At 40.7% G+C, this 16,621-nt stretch overlaps 2 protein-coding genes across 2 annotated transcripts in view; one reads left to right on the top strand and one right to left on the bottom strand.

Annotated features, from left to right (window-relative positions):
* IQGAP2 (IQ motif containing GTPase activating protein 2) overlaps window positions 1–16,621 on the top strand; it is a 281,580-nt gene that overhangs the window by 190,753 nt on the left and 74,206 nt on the right. The window contains exon 13 of the mRNA XM_045999265.1: window positions 1,515–1,678. Coding sequence (XP_045855221.1) covers window positions 1,515–1,678 — 164 coding nt within the window. The remainder of the gene's footprint in view (window positions 1–1,514; window positions 1,679–16,621) is intronic.
* Window positions 6,799–13,365, bottom strand: F2RL2 (coagulation factor II thrombin receptor like 2). Its single transcript, XM_045999266.1, has 2 exons — window positions 13,159–13,365; window positions 6,799–9,299 (listed from the first exon to the last, which is right to left on the bottom strand). The coding sequence occupies exons 1-2, from the start codon at window positions 13,220–13,222 to the stop codon at window positions 8,227–8,229; spliced, it is 1,137 nt and encodes a 378-aa protein (XP_045855222.1). The 5' UTR covers window positions 13,223–13,365; the 3' UTR covers window positions 6,799–8,226.

Genomic DNA, 16,621 nt, shown 5'->3' with positions numbered 1-16,621 from the left:
CTCTGCTCAGCAGCGAACCTGCTTCCCTCTCTCTCTCTCTGCCTGCCTCTCTGCCTACTTGTGATCTCTCTCTCTGTCAAATAAATACATAAAAAATCTTTAAAAAAATATTTAGGAACTGCCATTTCCTGTTCCTACCACCAACACATGAGAGTTCCAGTTTCACCACATCCTCACGACACTTGTTACTGCTTGTCTTTTCTACTATAGCTGTCCTAATGGGTATGAAGAGGTATCCCATTGTGATTTGGATTTGCATTTCCCTAACAGCTAATATTGAGTATCTTTTCATGTGATTATTAGCCATTTGTGAATCTTCTTTCAAGAAGTGTGTGTTCAAGGTCTTCATTTTAAATTGGGTTTGTTTTTTTTTTTCAATGCCCAGTTTTAAGGATTTCTTATATTTGGTATACATGTATATAAGGTATACGGGTCTTTGTCAGATACAGAGCTTCTAAATATTTTCTCCCAATCTCTGTAGATTGTCTCCATCTTCTTTGGTGTACTTTGAAGCACAGATGTTTCAATTTTTACAGCATCCCATGTATTTCTCTTTTTTCTTTAGTTGTGTTTCTGGTGTCACAGCTAAACTTACTGCCTAACCCAGGCCACAAAGATTTACTACTATGCTTTCTTCTAAGTGTTATATAGTTTAAGCTTCTTCACTTAGGCCTGTGACCCATTGGAGGTTATTTTTTGTGTATGACGTGCTATAGGGGGTCCAACTTCACTCTTAATGGATATGGATGTCCAGGTGTCCCATTGTTATAAAGCCTTTGACCTGCTGGGTTGCCTTGGCACTCTTGTCAAAAATAATTGACCATAAGGGTAAGGGTTTATTTCTGAACTCTAAATTCTTTTCCATTGATCTGTACATCTGTCCTTAAATCACTGCCATGCAGTATTGATTAACCCTAGCTTTTAGTAAGTTTTCAAAATGAGAAAACTCCAATTTTGTTGTTTTTCAACAATGCATTGGTTATTCTTGGCTCCTTGGATTTACATAGGAATTGTAGATTCAGCTTGCCAATTTCTGTTTGAAAGAAAAAGGTAGGGATTACACCAAATCTATAGATCAGTTTGAGGAGTATTTCCATCTTAACAGTATTAACTCTTTCAATCCATGAACATGGGATGAGTTTTCAATTTATTTAGGTCATCTTTAATTTTTTTTTACATGGGGCTTCATAGTTTTCAGTGAACATATCTTGTTCTTCTTTCATTAAATTTATGCCTGTGTTTTCTTTAAGTAATTCGTGTGTTTGTGATCAGAACCTATTCCAAATGGAATTTTCTCCTCCTTTTCATTTTCACATTGTACAATGTGAGTGTGGAGAAATACACTTGATTTTCCTACATTGATCTTGTATCCTGCAGCCATGGTGTGCTTGTTTATCAGCTCTTAGAGTTCGTGTGGCGGGGCGTCCCCATCCCCTTTCTAACTGCATCTTTGTCACAGGTGGTTCTAGAGAACTTATAATGGATTGTGACTTAAGAAAACTTTTCCCCCCTAGGAATTGTGGCTGTGGGACACATCAATGAAGCTATTGACGAAGGGAATCCTTTGAAAACTTTAGACACTCTGCTGTTACCAACTGCTAAGATTAAAAATGTGGACCCAGACTACGCCCAGCACTACCAGGATGTTTTATATTACGCTAAATCACAGAAACTCATGGTGAGTTCCAGTAGGTTTGTTGCTTTTAAATTTATAGAGCGCCTTGTGGAGAGGGGCTGAGAGGGAGGATTTGCTATACTCGTTTTCCCTAAAGCGTATGAGCTGTTTGTCCCAGTAATTGCCTATGGATCAAAATGGAAATAATGGGGCTCTTTTTATCCTTGTGTCAAACACGAGCTGGAAGGTGGCCCCAGAGTTAATTACTCCTTCTACTTTAACTGTAAACTCATTGGTGGTTCACTTCTTGTTCAGAATCCAAATCATTGCATATTTACTGAGCACATACTGTGTGCTTAGTACCATGTGTAGCATCTGGTGGGGTGCAGGAGGGGAATGATACAAGGAACACCTAACATTTGAAGTTCTGTGTCCTTATCCTTGAGACCCTTAGAAACTGAGGCAGTGGACATTCTCGTATAGAATAGTTACGTAACTCTGAGAGAAGTATATGTCAAAACGGGTCCTGCACAGAGTGATGCAGGGACAGTGGGTTGTTGGGGGCGAGAGTCCTAAGAGGAGTGGTCATGGAGGCAGAGCAGGAGATGCTCCTGAAAGAGAAGGAGGTGCTGGCTTCGGGGGGGTGGAAAGCAAGAGGGTGCAGGCCGGGAGCACAGGCCCAGGAGCGTGTGAGCATGCTTTGTTCTCTGCCTGGGAGGAGACTGACCTGGCTGCAGACCCTTTAGTGGGCAAAGGGTTTTTTCCGTGATGCAGAGCTTATACTTACCATGGGAGGAATTCCACAGAAGCTGCCCCCTCTTGGAAAGGTATCAAGAGGCGAAGTTTATGGCCTTCTCCCTGAGAGAGAGAGTGACGCTCCCAGGGACCTACCCACCCATAGCTCCCATGTCCCAAAGTGCAAACCAAATCCCAAAGGTGTGGATGTTTCCCCTGTATAGGTCTTCACAACCCAGAAACTTCCTCATCGGAAACAGGAAAAGCGTCTTTGCCTAGAGCAAACATTTATTGGACACACACGATTTGCCACGCATGATGTTAAGTGCCTATAGCATACCATCTCGTAGAATCATTATAATCCATAACAGCCAGATGAAGGAAATATCTTTATTATCATCTTACAGATAATGGAATGTAGACTATGTAATTTGTCCAAAGCTATCCAAAAAGTAATTGGTTCTGCAACCATGCCCTGGTCTGTCCGATTCAGAAACATATATTGTTGTGCATTAAGGCAGTTGGGAGAGAAGGTTTACTGAAGCACTGTAATAGCAAATGACACAAAACAACATAAATATCCATCAGGAGTGGACCAGTTAAGTAAATTGTAGTATATCCATACAGTGAAATACTCTGTGGTCATTAAAAAGAAGGAGTGAATCCATACTGGACAATCTCTAGTGTGTGTATCATTAAGTAAAACAAAAAAAAAAGCACACACACACACACAATTTCCACATTCCACATGCCTCAAAATGGAACACATGCCAACTGACCAGTTGTAAACATAGGCTTGCATGTGTGTAAAATATTTCTAGAAGGAAACACCTTCTGGAAGGTGAAATAGAAAGCTGGTGTAGTTGAGAGGTGACTTTTTTTTTTAAGATTTTATTTTTTTTAAAAGATTTTATTTATTTATTTGACAGAGAGAGAGATCACAAGTAGGCAGAGAGGCAGGCAGAGAGAGAGGAGGAAGCAGACTCCCTGCAGAGCAGAGAGCCCGATGAGGGGCTCGATCCCAGGACCCTGGGATCATGATCTGAGCTGAAGGCAGAGGCCTTAACCCACTGAGCCACCTAGGCGCCCCCACAAACTGTTTTTTTTTTTTAATATTTAATTTATTTAACAGAGAGAGAGAGAGATCACAAGTAGGCACAGAGGCAGGCAGAGAGAGAGGAGAAAGCAGGCTCCCCGCTGAGTAGAGAGCCTGATGTGGGGCTCGATCCCAGAACCCTGAGATCATGACCTGAACCGAAGGCAGCGGCTTAATCCACTGAGCCACCCAGGCGCCCCTTAAGATTTTATTTTTAAGTTACCTCCACACCCAGTGTGGAACTCGAACTTCCAACCTTAAGATCCAGTTACATGTTCTACTGACTAAGCCAGCCAGGTGGCCCAGGAGAATTCTTTCTTACTCTGTTGTGCTGTTTGGATTTCATTTTTTTACAGAGTGCATGTATTGCATGCTAAATGTTTCTAAACTTAAAAAACAAAACAAAAAACAGTGTAAACAACCCACAGAGGACTGTTTCCACTGTAACTTAGTTTCTAGAATATGACCTACTGGCCCAGGCAAAGTGTTCCCTTCAAAGCGGCTAACTTCAGTGCAAGTTAGTAGAAATATTTTGTCATAATGTAGCCTTGAGCAGCATACAGAAGTATTGCCTCTGGCAAAGAGAATTGAGTGGTGAGGAAAGAAGAAAAAATATTTTTCAAAATTTTAAATTTTGTACTATATACTACCTCTACAAAAATATTTTTAATAAATAAAAATTCAAGTGCCTATGCTTACATGTATGTGTATTTATATATGTTATATAGATAGATATATACACACAGGTAATCAAGCACACACACACACACACACACACACACACACATATTCTAGTCATCCCACACTACTGAACTGCCTTCTTACAGGTGAAGAAAAATATCCCCCAACATGGGGACTTCTGAGATGTTAGACTTCTGACAGGGACTGCCTAACCCCCGTGCTTTTAGGATGCCATCAGTCAGTCATCCTCATTTGACCTTCACAGCAGCTGTGGGGGTGGGCACCTCTCACCTGATGTGAGGGAATGTGAGTGTTAAATCACAGGCCAGGGAATAGGACAATGAGACTGAAACTCAAGCCATGGGTCCCCATGTCCCAGGGAGGGTGGATTGGGTCTCCGCCTGCTGTTCCCACAGATGGGGCCAAAGCCGTGGCACAAGGCATCCTTGTCAGCATTGAAAGATAAAATTGTTTGCTTTGGAGACAGATAGGCACCATTCCAGGATTGGTTTTGTCACAAAATAACCAGAGATTTTAGTCAAATCCCTCACTCTTTGTGCTTCTGTTTCCACATGTGTCAGATGGGTGTAGTAGTGCCTGTCTTATAGGATTACGGTAAGGGTCAAATGACCCTTTACATATATATGACCCATACATGATATGTCTTTGTATGTTTATACATTTCTATTTCCATATATCAACATATAGTTATGTATAATTGCATGAATTATGAATATATATGTGTGTTAGAGTGTTCAGCATTTTGCACAGAGCTTGACACCACAAGAAATACTTAAATACTGTAGCAAATATTATTGGGGGCCCTAACAGCTGCCCCACAGGTAAGGGCTGAGTGATGACTGTGTCACAAGGTCCTTACTAGACACACAGATTGTTCCATCCACAAACCACAGTTGGGATCTTCTGCGTACAGAATAGAGATAGACCTCTACACATGAGAGTTCTACTACAGCCACATGAGGTTTGGCCTTGAGGTGAGCCGGACTCCACATGCCTTTCATAGGCAGGCTGTGGAAGACCCCCCCAGAATGCTCCAATCTAATGGCTTTAGGTCAAGATGGAATGTCATAGAACCTCACCAGAACACTCAGAAGCCTTTGCTGAATGTCTGTGCTTTGCCAGCTGTCTATCAGGCTTGCTTCCTAAGTCCAAGGACAGCAGCTTTAGTGTTGGAAATAGAGCGTAAGATATGAGCCTAAAATCTGGTTCTAGCTCAGGCATTAAGCCACTTTGGACCTGTAAAATTAGGAGCTTGAACTGTATTGGCAATAGCTAACACATTGAAAACATTACCATTACAAACAATGAATCTGATTTGGTTAAATGGCTATTTTTAAACACCATTTTCTTTCTTTGCCCATTAATTTTGAAACTTGGTTTTCTCAGCTTGTTCTTTCCCTAGAAAAAATCTGATTCTGTTGTTTTTGGGGGGTGAGATCCCTGTGTTTTTAAATCTGCTATTTTGTTACCTAGAAATTCCAGGTTTTGTTTTTTTTTTTTTTTTTTTTTTTTTTTTTTTTTTTTTTTTTTTTTTTTTTTTTTTTTTTTATATTTTATTTATTCATTTGACAGAGAGAGACCACAAGTAGGCAGAGCAACAGACAGAGAAGGGGGGGAAGCAGGTTCCCTGCTGAGCAGAGAGCCCGATGTGGGGCTCGATCCCAGGACCCTGGGATCATGACCTGAGCTGAAGGCAGAGGCTTAACCCACTGAGCCACCCAGGCGCCCCAAATTCCAGGTTTTGAAGGAGGTAATTCTGTGTCTTGCCTTCCCAAGGCCTGGCCTTGGAAAATACTAGAAAAAAAAATTACACTACTAGTATTGTCAGTATAAAGTAAAGTTTGTGTGAAAGTATACAGCTGTTAAAGGTCACAATAGATAGTGTCTGCATGGAATTTGTGGCCAGCTTTATGAAAGATTGAGGACCTTGATGTAAGTTGGTGAGCATTCTTGATCCTTGTTAATAGTATTTCAAGTGTAACCTTGCTTGGGCACCAAATTCCTGTCGTCTCATGGAGCATGTCATGTCTCCTGGCATGGAGTATGTTAACACGTACTTAGCAGACAACACATTTTCTACGTCTCTTCACTAGAGGCAGTAAATTGTGAGCTATTTTAAAAATCAAATGCTTTCCTCGAGAATTCAGAAATTAGTCCCCCTAAAAAAGTTTGGTTTTGCTACATGTGTATTTGCTACGTAGAAGTTGTGTGCTTTTAACAAGTAAATATTGCTGCATTTTGCACCCCTAGGTAGAACTGTGTTACACATGGTGACTTTATTTGCAGAAACCAATTCCTTTTATTGAAGTTTCTGATGTCTTAAAACTTACTATAGGTTTCTTTCTTTTTTTAAAAAAAAGTGGTTTTTTTAAAATTCTAAGTAATTTGTATACCCGTCATATCTTTACACCCAGTGTGGGACGCAGACTCAAAATCCAGAGATTAAGAGCCTCTTGCTCTACTGACTGAGCCAGCCAGGTGCCACAGAAACACAGGTTTCTTTCTCTTGCTTGCTTTGGTGCTTAACTGATTTTTATTCTTCACATAACCACATACCTACTATAAAAGATCTTCATGTGAGTGGTTTCTGTAGATTTTTTTAAACTAAATCCAATAAAATAGGAAAGTCTGAACAATAAAACAATTCTTTGAAAATTTTTTATTGTTTTGATAATCACTACAAAGTATATGGTCTATGCACATTCCCATGGACTTGAACATTTATGTCAGCGATCCTTCATACCCTTAACCACTAATATCCCATCTCCTATCTAACCTCTAAGCTAAGAGAAAAGTTGTTATTGACTTACAGGAATATACTGGGCATTTAGAACAAAATATTTCCCCTTTAAAAACTACATATAAGGGGAAAAAATATTGGAGATGTTTTTAAACTTCTAAATGACCTCTTGAGTGTGTTCTATTTTGGCTTTTTTTTTTTTTTTTTACATGCCCAACTAAAAATGATGTCCAATGTCATACACGGTACATTGCCTTCTCAGTAAGAATTGAATTGCTTTGGGATTTTATTCATTCACTCAGCAGTGTGATATACAAAGCACGGATCTGGTCCCCACAGATCTCGAGAAGACTTAGATCTACAAGAAGCAAAAGAAGGGAGAGTATGAGCCCCTTCTTTACTTGGTGCTTATTTAAGTGTTAATGAAGTTAATATGTGTATGTAAAGGAACTACATATAAGTGTCAAAATAAAAATACAAGAAAGGGAGACAAATGAACTACTAGCAGGACAATCAGAAGAATGGTCCATTGAGACTTTAAGAAATGGAAAGAATTAAGGCGAACATGTTATAAACAGCTTTACGATTAAAAGGCAAGAGCAAAGAGTGGAGAAATCAAGATTACAGCAAAGCAAGAAGCTTGGCCAGTGCCTACTTGGCAGACAAGGTTTATTGGGAAGTAAAGTTGGAAGGTTATCCCTGAATGCTGAGCTAGAGATTTACAGTTTATTCCAAAGCAGTGGACAGCCAATGGCAGTTTTTGAACCGGGGGGTTTGAGTGATGTGCTCAATCCGCTATCTGAGGAAGATTACTCTGGTGGTGGCCAGTGAAATGGAGGAAGGCTGGCAGTGAAGAGAATGACAAGAAGGCAAAGGTAGGGCTAGGGTAATGGACCCCAGTGATAAAAATGACTCAGAGGGAGCTGACGAGGTAGCCACCAGCATGAGAGTGGAAGGAGGCAGAAGAATTTAAAATGACACCAGGTAGTAAAAACAAGAAATCTTAGCCTCTCCCTATGCTTCATCCTGTCCCACCTCTTCTGCCATGACACCTAGAGCAAAAGCCTCGTAGAAGTGGGGAAGATGGAGATGTAGAGAGCTTGAAGTATGAGTCAGACAAGTATGTCAGTTGCCCTAAAGAAAATGGTGATGTTTTTGCCCCTGTAGTGACATTCTTAAAAGACTGAGAAAGTACTAAAGTAAAAAAGTGCTATTGTAATGTTTTATTCTGAAGCGGTATTTCTTAGGAGCTCAAAAATGGAACCACAGGTTAGAACTCCTTGCACTAGGCATGTTATCCCAAGAATGCATGTTTTCATGGACAGTCTTCCTCATTCCCTACGACGATTTCACCATCGTAAGGTAAACAGTGGAGTGATCTATGATTTTTGACATGAGAAAATAAAGGAGTGGATCTAGGCAACTATTGAGGCTCCCAAGGCACAAAGCTATGAGATAGACAAAATATAAGCCATCCGTGTTGTTGTAGTAGTAGTTGGCATGGTGAATAATAAGTATGACATTGCTCGGAGCAAAGCAAATGGTAAAAATCACAAGAACGAGGAGACTCGCCTTAACATAGCACAACCATCTGTCATCATATGTATTAAGCCTCCGAATGATGGCTGTGTAGCAGTAGATAACAACCGCAAAGGGAATTAAGAATCCAAAGACTGCCAAGGAGACGAAGTAGTAGAGTTGGAAGGGAGATGAAGACTCGCATGTGTTGTGGACATCATGGCAAGTGGTGATGTCCTGCTGGACAAGGTAATACTCCTGTTTTAGGATGAGAAATGGCAGCAGGTATAAGAAAACCATTGCCCACACCAATCCACACGTTACGAAGGCATAGGTGCGCTTGGGCAGCGCTCGGTAAGTAAAAGGATGAACGATGGCTAGGTAGCGGCTGATGCTAATGCAGGCAAGGAGCAGAATGGAGCAGTACATGTTGCCATAGAAGATGACCGTGGTGGCCCGGCACATGACCTCTCCGAACACCCAGTTGTTGCCATTGAGATGGTAAGCTATCTTAAAAGGGAGCGTGACACAGAAGAGAAAGTCTGCAACGGCCAGGCTGGTGTAGAAGATGGTCATACAGATAGATCTGGTCCTGAAGAAGAGCATCCACAGGGTCACAGCATTGGCCGGCGTACCTACTGCAAACACCAGGATGTAGATGGCAGGAATCAGTTTGGTACTTAAGGAGCTGCCCAGGTACCCCATGGTAGCATTATTCACACGAAGATGGGACATGCTTTCTTCAGGGCACTTAATTTTTACAGGTGTGGTAGTTCCTGTCCAGCCTTCTATGGCAGAAAGGGGGAAGTCTTCAAAAGAATTGAAGGGGTCCCCACGGAAGGTCTTAATAGGTAAGGTTGGTTTTGCCAAGATGCGTACATCATTCTCTGCGCCTGTAATTGAGAAGAAGTATTAATATGGAGCATTGCCAAGTCCATGGCTATGGTTCAGGAGACAATAAAACTAAAAGCTTTAGGCTACATAATTTCTGTAGTTGTAGAATTGAGGATCATTTTTATTTTAAAAAATCACTGTGAATCAGGTAATTGACAGGAAGGCATTTGGTACATGTCCTATGCGCAAGCACTGTGCTCGCCCATGCACGGACAAAAATGAGATGGCAACTGCTTGCATGTGGGAAGTTTATAATACTGCTGGCGAAAACATAGTAGCACATCAGACCTCTACAGGCCAACGTCCGGTTGACGATAAATCGTATAGGCATTCAGACAGCAGTTAACAGATTTAAATGTTTGAGCATGTATCAGGAAAAGGAAGAACATGAGCAAAGATGAGCAAGGTTCATGAAGAGATGGAAATGAATAGATGAGTAAGAATCTGGTAGATGAAATATGGACAGAGGCAGCATGGGGGCAGGTATGGGCTGTGGGACTGTCAGATGAGTTAATTCAGCAAATGTTTATTGCATACTTAAATGTCAGCGATAGAGTTTTAAATAAACTCTAGGTCTTCAGCTGTTAGACTAGTAGAGAAGATGCACAAAAACGTGTCGTCTTAGGCTTACAAGGTGCATCTGAGGAATGAACGAGTAGGTTCCAGACAAATCTCTGAAGGGCCTTTTACCTGTACTTAGAAACGACGTGACCATTCTTAGATGCTGGGTTCATGCACACACAAAACTATGGACGGAGGCATGGCCAATGTGGTAGACAGCATGATGGGCCCCCAAGAGTCCACCTGCTAATGCCAGGAACCTTTGAATATGTTATTTTATATGGCAAAAGGACTTGGCAGATGTGATTTAGGGTCTTCAGATGGCATGAGTGTCCTGGATTGGCTGAGCAGCCAAAAGTAATCCCAAGAATCCTTATAAGAGGGAGGCAAGAGAGTCAATGTCAGATATTTAAAGATGCTGTGCGGCTGGCTTTGAGGATAAAAGGGAGAGCCATAAACCAAGGAATGCAAGTGATGTCTAGAAGCTGAAAAAAAAAGTAAGACAATAGGTTCTCCCCTAGAGCCTCCAGAATGAACACAGCCTGACACCTTGACTTCAGGACTTGTGACCTCCAGAAATATAATCTGGATTGTTCGAAGCCACTCTGTTTGTGGTAATTTGTTCCAGCAACAGTAGTGGGTTCATATAACCCTGATTTGACTTCTATTTAAGATGACTTGGTGACCGTGTAGAGAATAGACTGAAAAGGTAAGAACTTAGAGGCAAGGGGGACGCATTTGGAGCCTCCTGTAGTCATTCAAACTCAAGGTGGACAGTGATGAATTAGAGCAACGGCAGTAGAAAGGGGAAGAGGAACACTTGAGACTGGTGGCAGCTCTGAGGACCTGGCATCCAGCTGGCTCCGGTGGCAGTGGGGGGAGGCAGGAGGCAGGCTTCTTCTCTAGATGATGTTAGGTGAGAAGATGGGACAAGAGGCAAGAGTAGAGGAAACAAAGGAAGAAAAGACGGAAATAGAGAATACAGTGAATGATATCATAACACTATATAATGACAAATGGTAATCACACCACACAATGTGTAGAATTGTTGAACCACTCTGTTGTGCACTGGAAGCTAATGACACACTGCATGTCAACTATACTTCAATGTTAAAAAACTATGAAAATTGGAAATGGAACAAAAAGGAGCAGAGACACAACTACATACTATAAATGTTGGGCATTGGTTGGCAGGCTAATTTTAATAATCCTAATTCATGGAAGAGCAATTTCAAAAACATAATAGACCTTAATACTCAAACCTATTTCTCATTATATAATTTTCCCCCAAAATTGCTCTTTGAGATGTATAGGAATTAGATCCTGTAAAATGTCCAAGATGAACTTTCATGGTGATTTCAGACTTCATATTAATTTAAAATACCATTGTTCTGCCAATTACATCTTTTCCCATGACCTCTGAATTCCTACATGTTGAATACTTGGACTTAGTGATTAGTAACCTGGTTCTCATTCAAAGCCAGTTTCCCTTCCTGCTTTAATCTCTAGCAGTTGGCCCCCAGGTGAAACTGAAGGCTTCCTCATAACGTTGAGATTGCACAAACTGAATTCAGTGTGTAAAACAAAGTGTTGCCTGAACAAGTAGGGACAGAAAGGTGTTCATGTGTCATTTATGGGAGGATAGATTAATGAAAAAGAAAGAAGCACCTGGGAGGAGTTCTTGTGTGCCTTTGTTGAGATGTGAACTCTGAAGGTGTACTGTGTGATGTTTAAGTTCAGCCACACAAATCCTCCTCAATTTTGCATTTTGGAAAATGCTTAAATTTGACATGACCCGTAGAAAAGGGCCTTGGGAAGTAGGCAGAAAGCTGGAAGACTGTGGCTGAAGAACATGATGTACAAGATATTTCCTTTCAAGATCTGATAAGACAGCTGTGGAAGTGAAGTGTTTGTCAGTTTGCAGAAAATTCCTGTGGTTAAGCAAGACATGGTGCCTAAAAACAGGGTAAACAGTGGCTCTGTGAAGAAGTCTTGATTCCTTTGTCCATGAGAATTCCAGACCTGGTTCAACTTGAATAAGTCTTGGATTCCTTAGAGTCTGGTGTGCCTTAAGCATAGTGCTCATTGTTAAATTTTACGTATTTAAAAAAATTTCATTGAATTCTTAATAGTCTTCCACTTGGCAGAATGTTTCTGAAATGTTTTTAACTTGGGGAAGGCCTGAGAAAGGGACTGATCAAGGCAACCGGATTTCAGCCTCTAAGCAGTCGGTTCTTCATGCATGTTTCTCCCCCACCCCATGGGAGAAGGCAAGTGCACTGCCTTTTCCTTTGTCACCTTTAAATGTCCGCTGTTTGCCTCTATGAAACCCCACCAACCAGCATCTTGAAGGAACCCCCTTTGCAAACTACTTTCTTTTGCTTTTCTGCTGTATTTGCCTTCCTCCACGCCCAGAAAGAAGAGCCACTTGCCCTTTTCATGAATCTACTGATGTGCTCTTGCCCTGAGCGGGTTCTCTTGGGACTCTCCTACAATCACCTTGGCGATGGAAACAACATTCCTTTATGGAGGCTTGGTTTTGTTGTATTTCTATGTATTCTACTTCCTCGCTGTCCCTCACCCCAGCTCTCCTGCTCCTAACAATGTCGGCAGGAGAATGCGTAGTAGTAAGAAAAAAAAAAGTTGGGGATCCAGACCTATTGCAAACTGGTTTATTTTGGAGTAAAGCAGGAGATGACCGCCTAAGCTTGTGTGGAGTGAAATAGGAAACACATGAAGAGTTGAATAGTAGTATCTGGGAGATCTCATTTCTAAAACTAAAAAATCTCGTGAAAGTAGGGAAAACTCCATGATACAAGAGAAAGTAAAAAAAAAAAAAGTATTTGATTAAGAAACACTAACTTGTTAGTCCTACTTATTGAAAGACCACTCATTCGTTCTAGGAATATTCTTGTTTCCCATTTGTGCTTTAAGAGAATGTATAAACATGGGATTTTTAAAATTTCTTGAAGATGTGCTATCTTTGCTGATTTGGAGGAAATTCTTACAAAATCAGAATCTTCTCGCAAAGAAAATTTGATTCTTAATTCTAGAGATCTAAAATCTTGACCACGCCACAAATAGTTAAATCTAAGCAGAAAACATTTATTAGTCTTTGGCAAGGTTTAAAATGAGCGAACAGACCCCAGCTATTCACTTCCATGATGCTACCTTTAGTGATAAACAAACTCTGCCTTTTGGGTTGCAGATTGTGGGAAATGGAAAGAAAATTGGATGTAGTTCACTCTTGCTACACAAACCAGCACCCCCAATATGCCCCGTAAGAAAAGAGCTTACCGCTTTGACAAAAAGTGGGCGACAGGAGCATTACTCCAGCAGCAATAAAGATGAGGGCTTTCATCGTGGCGACCTGAGTCCCGTTTCCCAGCTGTTATTAAATGTATAGAACTAGGGAGCACGGTTCCACCTCAGTCTCATGTGTTAACAGCAAATGGAAGCCTTGGTCTCTGCTTAAGAGTGTGCTGTCCTGGGCTCCGCAGACTGGGAAACTTGCCCAGGTCCTCTGGAGGGAAAGGGTGTGACGGTACTCATGTTACAGTGCGCATGACTCAGGCTGAGCTCTGAGCGCATTACTTTGTCCCCAGAGAAAATCATTTAACTCTTACCCACCCCAAATATAACACTCCATTCTGAGTAGATGCTGTAATTCCCAACCAGTATACTTCTGCGCATGGAAAGAATGTACGTAACATACAGCCCTTTCCAGAAGTAAATTGACAGTAGATGTCGAGTAGCAGTCGGTTTTGACTCTGTCACGTATCTCAGTCTTATCCATTTAAAACACAGTCCCGCAGTGTCATTTCCACTCAGTATCTGAGTTGTCAGAATTTATCCTTTCCTTATCCTCCCAGCTCTTTCAAATCTTAATCCTTAAACTCTTTACATAATTATAAATGAAATGAATCATGGAAAGCAAGCATTTTTTAGAAATTTAAATGTAAGAGCTTGGTTACTTGGAAAATTCTCCATCAGAGTCACATTGGTCTGAATTTGTCATCACTCCTTGGCCAGACTTGGTTTCATGGTGTTTCATTTTGCCATAGCTCAACATACTTGTTGGTTCAACTGAAGTGATGATACAACATTGAAATGCAGAGAACTCTCTCGACTCTGTGGTTGTTGGCGAGCAGGTCTATAATAAGCTTTTTTCTTTAACGGTGGCCAAATAGGTGTAACATACAATGGACCGTCTTAATCATTAAGTGTCCAACTCAGTAATGTTTAAGTATGATCACATTGTTGCAGAACATATAAGCCTTTGTGAGTAGTTATTTCCCAGAGGATATGATTTAATGTGCAGTAAAAAAAAAATGCATTGTCGAAGATTTTTCTGTAATTAACACAATTTAAGTGTAAACGCCAAGCCAAACAATCCGACTGCATGTTGCATATAGAGTGGGGCAAGAATCAGAAAATTTAGGTTTCACTTAAGACTTACAGGCTGAGGGATGGGGAAGGAATTGATCTGTGTAAACTTTTCACACTTGACATGGATTTTACAATCAAAAGTCAGTGTCTGGTACTTCAACTACATAATATATGATAACAGAAGCTGAGACTTGAAAGCTGTTTTATTGTAGCAGTAAAAACCAAAATGCCACAGAATAGTGAAAGGGGTACTTTTTTGTTTAATTAAAATTGTCTAGAATTCATCTAAATTCAGGAATTGATGTCTTGATTTACAGATGACCTAGCTTCTCGTAACTTAATCCATTTGTAACTTATATGTTGAAGCTCTTTAGCTAGAGGTAAGGTCCTTACCATCCTATAAATATAGTTCCAGACTTCTAGTGGGCAATTTAAAAGGAGACCTTAAACTGGTGGGATTCAGTTTTTACTCCTGGTTTTGTATTTAACCCTAGCATCCTTTAGTTTAACAAGTCATGATTTAAACTGCTGACTTAAATTAATTTGATTTGTCAAATTATCAGACACTCTTTGGTGTGTCTGATAAAACAGATACTTTAAGCTTTGAAGTGGGATTGTTAATTTCCTTCTCATCTGGGCAAAGTTTGTATGGTGTATCTTCTACAGCAATAAGTTATGAAGGAATTTGGTAAATGCTCTTCAAAAAAATGGAAACAGACATAAGTGAACTCACATGGAACATAGTTTTTAGGCTGTACTTGGGAAGAGTGTTTGGATTCCCTTTGACTTTGGAAACAGAAAGAAAACAGCTCCTACTCCCCGGTTTCTTCATTCTTCCTGTAGTCTTCAATTTCCTGTCTTGCTTCCTGTTTGAATCCTTCCCATCCATTCTCTTAAGAAATGGAGACTCTTGCTAACAGGTGACAGTTCACATGTGACAGATCTAGCCAGACATGATTGCAGAAGCAGGTGCCAAGCCTGGTCTCCATTAGCCCAGATGTTACAGGCTGAAATAAGAGATTCCTTGTCTCATTTTCGTAGTGCTTTCCACAAACATTATCTCAGGTTAGTCTCTGAGGGAACTCGTATTGAAGCCTGCCAGAAGAGCTGGTGAATGTTATTTCTCCTTCTACAACCCATCTATCCATCAGGAGTCCGAAATGCTGGAGCTGGTTCTCCATAGCTCTGATGAACTACTTTCTGTTCATCACAGCCTTACTTTTGCATTTAGCATGTGGCACTTAATACTACACATGGGCAAATGTCACCATTGTTTAAAAATGAATGTCTCGTCTTCCCTGAAAATACCGAATTTTTCCTGATAGTATTTCCTTGTAATCTTGGGCAAGTTTATGTAATCATGGCAATTGCTGTCTGGAAGTCCCATTTAATTACATTATATGCCCACATGTTTGTAGTATCATCAGAACAACCCAAAAGTAAAATGAATCGTAAAGATAATACATTTTGATTGCTTTTATCACTTCCATTCTGAAGCTGACCTTAGCTACTTTTTCTCCTCCTGTAATTCACCCCTACTATAAGTTAATCTTTTCTTGGCTATTTCTAGGTCATTATCTACAGCTATTATATCCCTGATCACATTGTATAATTATTTTTAGATAAATTTATCTTTTCTACTAAACTGTTAGGTCCTTGAGGGTTCTTTGCCTTATTTTTGTCTCTGTGTCTGATAAATAATATTGTAATTCCCTGAAATTTAAAATACCCTATGGTACCCAGGGTCACCTTGGGTACCACATTTAGTGATTAAGAGAGAGGATGCAGAGAAGGCTTTTGTGGAGGAGGTGGCATTTGAATTAAGGCCTGAATGGTCAGAAAGCATCAACAGCCACACAGCCGAGGTAGAATGCCTGACTCTGAAGGAGGCTGATGTGCAGGTCTGGGCCAGGCAATAGAGGAGTGGGAGTGAAGCCAGAGGGGTCAGAGGGGCTGGATTGTTAGATCCCCACAGTCCCTGGGAAGCAAGTTTTGTTTTTTCCTCCATGCAAGGGAAAACCTGTGGAGGAGTTTAAGCAGAGGGATCGTCCAGTGAGACATCCATTTTGGAGAGAATATCTGCTTCTCTGTGGAGGACCACTGTGGTAGAGGGCAGTCTTGGAAGCCAGAAAAACAGATAGACCAATGCACCCATCCAGGTGGGAGATAGTAGGCTGGACTGAAGGGGTAACAATAGAGAAGGGAGAAGAGGTTGGATTTGGGGGTTATTTCATTGATAATTTGTACAGTGTACAGCAGTGCTTGGTAGGTGCTGGCTAAGAGTTTGTAGAAACTATAAAAATGGACTCCTGAAAAGCAGTTCTAGATTCCATTTCATCATGATTCACTCTTCTTTCTTTTATTCTCTGAC

Source organism: Meles meles, chromosome 3, assembly GCF_922984935.1.
Source record: "Meles meles chromosome 3, mMelMel3.1 paternal haplotype, whole genome shotgun sequence".
NCBI lineage: Eukaryota > Metazoa > Chordata > Mammalia > Carnivora > Mustelidae > Meles > Meles meles.
This window is presented reverse-complemented; position numbering and strand designations above follow the sequence as displayed.

Bases quoted from the DNA above. Each gene is read 5' to 3' on its own strand.
- F2RL2 (XM_045999266.1), bottom strand. From the start codon at position 13,222: ATGAAAGCCCTCATCTTTATTGCTGCTGGAGTAATGCTCCTGTCGCCC. The intron at 9,300-13,158 runs GTAAGCTCTTTT...TCTCAATTACAG, and splicing joins GCCCACTTTTTGTCAAAGCG to GCGCAGAGAATGATGTACGC.